This window comes from Tripterygium wilfordii, chromosome 12 (genome assembly GCF_013401445.1).
Source record: "Tripterygium wilfordii isolate XIE 37 chromosome 12, ASM1340144v1, whole genome shotgun sequence".
Classification (NCBI taxonomy): Eukaryota; Viridiplantae; Streptophyta; class Magnoliopsida; order Celastrales; family Celastraceae; genus Tripterygium; species Tripterygium wilfordii.
In genome coordinates this window covers 9,761,684-9,767,297 of record NC_052243.1, presented here as the reverse complement: position 1 = coordinate 9,767,297, position 5,614 = coordinate 9,761,684, and the positions used below count along the sequence as shown (strand labels likewise).

At 37.9% G+C, this 5,614-nt stretch overlaps 1 protein-coding gene and 1 non-coding gene across 2 annotated transcripts; one reads left to right on the top strand and one right to left on the bottom strand.

Moving 5' to 3' along the window:
* The first annotated feature begins 1,350 nt into the window (after nucleotides 1-1,350).
* On the top strand, nucleotides 1,351-2,962 carry LOC120010544 (protein FAR1-RELATED SEQUENCE 5-like). Its single transcript, XM_038861330.1, has 5 exons — nucleotides 1,351-1,806; nucleotides 2,017-2,067; nucleotides 2,158-2,473; nucleotides 2,574-2,732; nucleotides 2,814-2,962. The coding sequence occupies exons 1-5, from the start codon at nucleotides 1,351-1,353 to the stop codon at nucleotides 2,960-2,962; spliced, it is 1,131 nt and encodes a 376-aa protein (XP_038717258.1).
* A 2,545-nt stretch (nucleotides 2,963-5,507) lies between these two features.
* On the bottom strand, nucleotides 5,508-5,614 carry LOC120011608. The gene has a single exon (XR_005471060.1). It is a non-coding gene; the product is annotated as a small nucleolar RNA R71 (small nucleolar RNA).

Here is a 5,614-nt window from a genome sequence, read left to right as displayed (position 1 = left end):
TTTTTCATCCCATAAACTTACATAATCTATGTGGTTGTACAACTCAGTATGTCACATAGATATCCAATTAAGTAATCAAATTACCAATTAAATAAAGATGTAATTAATTTTGGAATTCCCGCTTCTCTCTAATCTAGGGTCTTTTTTTTTTGTCGTTTACTCCTATTTCTAGTCGTCCATTCTCTCTCTCGCCAACCTGCAAACCAACCTGCGAACTAGGTTTTGATCGTTTGAAGCTCCAGAAACAATCAATGGCAAGTTGTCTTTGTAAACGTGTTTGATCTACAAGTTTACGGTGGTGTTCAGAGCTTCGTCTTTCTTGTTGTTTGGTGCCAGGAGTTTCCAAAAACAGTCAATAGCACAGAATTGAAGCTGCAGACATTCAATGCTTCGTTTAGGTTAGTTTGCATTAGTTTAGGGGTTCCATGAATGAATGAATGCTATTTCGTGTATGAATTTATGTACAATTATCTGCGATTTTGATATGCATACGATTTTTTTTTCTTTGTCGCTATGATGCTCAGATCTCACAAATGCAATTGTTTGTAGGTTTTTAGTTTTGGTATTTCTTTACTTTTTATGTGGATGAGTGGTGAATGTAGTTTGGGATTATGTTTACAGTGGCTTATTACACTGTTGAATTATTAATTACATTGTCTTAGTGCTTAATTACACGGTGCAATACTCACTGTAATTAAATGGCAATTTTGCAGTGACGATATGGAGTTCACTCCGGAATATAACCATGACCAATTAGATCATGTGGACAGTGTAGATGTTTTTGTTGAGGATGTTGCTTCACTCACACCGATGAACGGGATGTTATTTGATTCTGTGGATGACTTGTTCAATTTTTAGAAAGATTTTAGTCAACACAACGGGTTCTCCTTTAAGAGGAGATCCATAAGTAAGGATAGTAGTGGGATGTACAAATATTTGGTATTTACATATGGAAGGTCTGATAAATTTTATAGTTATTCGAAAAATTTTGTTTGTCATAGTGCATTCTCTAAGAATGAATGCAAGGCAAGGATTGCTGGACAGCTTTTTGCTGATGGTAAGTGGGAGATAACTCAATTTAACAATAATCACAACCACGAATTAAGTCCAAGCCAATCAAGATATTTTAGGTGCAATAGGGAAATTAACCCATGCGTGAAAAGGCAGCTGGAGATTAATGATATTACAGGGATTAGGCCGAACACGAGTCATAATGCTTGGGTTATTGTAGCTAGTAGTCATAAAAATTTACCGTTTCTTGAGGGAAATACTCGTAACCTTATTTATAAAGTAAGATGTATGCGTCTTGGTGAAGGTGATGTTATTGCAGTTTAGAATTATTTCCTTAAAATGCAATCTAACAACGAGGGGTTCTTTTTTTTGATTGATTGGGATGGCGATGGGAGATTGAAGAATGTTTTCTGGGTCGATCCACATAGCAGGGCAGCATACAAAGAATTTGGTGATGTTGTGACGTTTGATACAACATACCTCATCAACAAGTTTGACATGTCATTTGCTCCATTTGTTGGTGTTAACCACCGTGGTCATTCTATACTTCTCGGTTGTGGTCTCATATCTTCGAAAGATACAAAAACATTTGTTTGGTTATTCAAGACATGGCTAGCTTGTATGGGAGGTGTTGCTCCTCAAGGTATAATAAATGACAAAGATAGGACAATGAAAAATGCTATAAGAGTTGTATTCCCAGATACCAAGCATAGATTGTGCCTAAGACATATAATGAAGAAAATGTCGGAAAAGTTGCGTTCTCACGTAGAGTATGATGGCATAAGACGGTTGTTGGTTGGAGTCATTTATGATTCTCAAAGCATATACGAATTCGAAGATGGGTAGAACAATATAATTAAAAAATATTCAGTGTAATTAATTATCCTATCCGTGCAATTAAATATTGTAATGTAGTTGAAGTTTTTTATTTTGCAAAATAATTGTAACTAAGTATTACCTATTTGTTTTGCAAATTCTTGGCATATGTTGATGTCATTTTATCAGTTGGAAGATAATGTTTGGTTGTCTTCTTTGTACACCGAGAGGGAGTTGTGGGTACCTATCTTTGTGAAGAAATATTTTTGGGTTGTAATGTCTACAACAGGGCGAAGCGAGAGCATGAATCAAAATGGATACGTGAATTAGAAGACGATATTGAAACAATTTGTGGAGCAATACAGTAAAGCTTTTAGGAAAAATATTGAGAAGGAAAGTCAAGCTGATTTTAATTCCTTCCACAAGCAACTATCTTGTGCTACATTCTACTATATGGAGAAGCATATTCAAAAACTGTACACTGCACGAAAGTTTTTGCAGTTTCAAAAAGAATTGACTGGAATGATGTATTGTGGATTTAAATCAATTGACAGAAGGGAATACTTGACTCATTACGTATTATATGGTGATGTTGTCTTTGGTGAAGGTGGTAAGAAGAATGTTATGTTTGATATGATGTATGATGGTGAGGATATTAGTTGTTCATACTTGGGTTTTGAGTTCAGGAGAATTGTTTGCAGGCATGCGCTAGCTGTGTTTATTGCTAGAGATATTTGTACTCCCAGATAAATACGTGCTTACGCGGTGGAGGAAATATGTAAGGAGATGTAATTCACATGTGAAGATTAATTATGATGGTTGGACATTATCCAATGAACAACGCCGTTACGATGACATGTGTAGATCTTTCTCTCGGTTGGCTAATGTGGTTTTTGACAATGAAGGTTATTTTGTCAATGCAATGTAGTGGATTGAATTTTCATTAAAGAATATGACACTAAATTCAGCTGTGTCATTGGTCCCAGGATCCTCTAATTCAAATGATTCAATTGTCAGAAGAGGGAAAGGACGTCCACGTAGTGTAATGAAGCGGAGGATATTCAAAAAGAGGAGCATGGGGAGTAGCAGTGGCGCTGCTGGATCGTTAAGAACAAATGATATTTCAGAGTTTTGAGAATTCGATAAATTGGTGTTATGTAATTTTTTATACATTGGATTTGTTATTATTGAGTTTTTGACTCGTATTAATTTTTAATTATGGAAATGAGTTTGACATTTTGTAGTAATTTGTGTTGTGTGACATTAAATGTAGCTTTGCAATTTGTTCCAGGTATCAAAGACATTAATTAAACGGTACACAGTTTTTAATTATTGCACACTGTAATTACTTACATTATAGTGTAAATAAGTACATTGTAGTATGTGCACAGCGTGCTTAGCTACTGTATCATACATAATCTAGCAATCACAATTACTAATCCGTTTACTTAAAGACACTTTGTTCAATTTATAGTTTAATGAACTTGGATGGCCTAGATGGTTATAGATTTGGGCCAAAAAAGTACACATGCTAAATTTTCATAATCATCTAGAACTTAATGTAATATATTATGCAAAAAGTGTAAATATTTACATTGTATAACAACTACCATTAAAGAATAGGTTCACAATGTATTTAGATGCATCAAAATCCCAAAACATTTACAAAAAGAACCACATTGGTATTCTAGCAGATAAGTAGGCATCATTCTAATAGGATTGTCCCACATCGGAAGATATGGGAGCTAAGGTGTTGTTTATAGGGGGAGGTATGGGTCTCCCTTAATAAGACTCGGCATCGGGCCGGGCCGGCCCGACTTTTCTAGGCCCAGGCCCAGCCCGGGTCCGGGCCCGGTTTAGATCTTCAGGCCTCGGGCATGGCTTGGGCCGGGCCGAATTGGGAATAAGAGGCCCAGGCCCGGCCTGAGCTCATAAAGCTCGGGCTTCGGGCTCGGGCCTCTGGTTTCGGGCCTTGACTTTTTTTGACTTTTTTAAAAAAATACATATTACTTACAATTGATTAATGCCATAATTGTACTTTAATTTTTATACAATTGAACAATATTTTATAGAGGGTGAAATATAGACGTATTATGTGTGTATATATATAAACATACATTGCAATAATATATATATACACACACATATATATTATATATTATATATACATATACATATATATTACATATATATATATGTATATATATATGCGGACAGTGCATGCACTGTCTGCATATGTATATATATATACATATATATGCATATATATATATATATATATATATATATATGTATGTATATATATAATATGTAAATATATACATATTATATATATATATGTGTATATATATACACATACATTGCAAAATTGGCCCGAGGTTTCGGGTTTCGGCCCGTCCCCAAAAATGGAGCCCAGGCCCTCCCAAGGGGTCTGGCCGAGCTGCCCAAGCCCGGTCTACTTTCGGGCCAGGCCAAATGGTGAGCCCTATCCCTTAGTACCCAAGGTTTTCTAGTATGGATTGAGAGGCCTTCGGTACAGTCAGCCCATATGGGTGGGTGTCGGTTGAGCCTTGGGTGCTGAGCGTGTATGGGCGCGACTCTATCAATGGTATCGGAGCGTACGATCTTGTTTTGCCTTCAACTTGGGGCCGCACCTACGGAGTGGCCGGCCATGGTGCTCAACCCACGGGGGCAAATGCCTTGCGGAGGGGCTGGCCATGGTGCTCGACCAATGTGGGCGTTGGTCTTGAAGGGGAGGGTATTGATAGGATTGTCCCACATCGAAAGATGTGGGAGCTAAGGTGTTGTTTATAGGGGGGAGGTATGGGCCTCCCTTAATACCCAAGGTTTTCTGGTATGGGCTGGGAGGCCTTGGGTATAGTCGGCCAATATGGGTGGGTGTCGGTTGGGCCTTGGGTGCTTAGCATGTATGGGCGCGACTCTATCACATTCTTTGTAAGTTGGACACTCTTCTTTGCTAGGACAAAAGCTCCCTTTTTGTCATCATACATACTTATAATATCGACAAAATAGTACTTTTCATCCCTCAACTATTGGTCGGGTTTCATTTTCGTCCCTTGATGTAATAATTCTCGCAAGTGCACAAGAGTCTACGAATAGTACAATGTATGCAAGTACGAGGTCGATCCCACGGAGACTAGTTAATCTAATTTATGTACCTAACGTGATGAATGATTGAGATGAAAGGAGAGCTTCAACCTTACATAGACGACATTGACAGTTTGTTGAGGAACAAGAATCAAGGTGAAAGTAGCGAAGAATCCTCAACCAAAGACAAGAAGATGGCGGCAATAGTTCCAGCTGAAACAATGGGTGATCTTGACATCCCCACTATTCCGGAATCTCCGTCTTGCATCGTACTTCCGACGGCAGCTAGGAACTACGAGCTTAAGACCATACACTTTAACATGATGCCTTCTTTTCATGGTCTAAGTTCGGAAGATCCACTTAGTCACATTCGTGAAATTTTTAATATGGTTTCTAGCATGTCTTTGTCTACAGGAGTTGCTGAGGAGCACTTGAGGTTGAAGATCTTCCCTTACACTATGAAGGACAAAGCAAGGAAATGGCTTAATGGTTTGAGGCCGGGTTCACTGGCGACATGGACTGAGGTACAAAATAAATTTTTAGAAAAATTTTTCTCAACTCAGAAAACTGATGCTCTTAGGGATAAGATCATGCAATTTGAACAACAACTTGATGAGTCGTTTTCTGAGGCATGGGAGAGATTTAATAATTTGTTAACTCAGTGTCCCCATCATGCCTT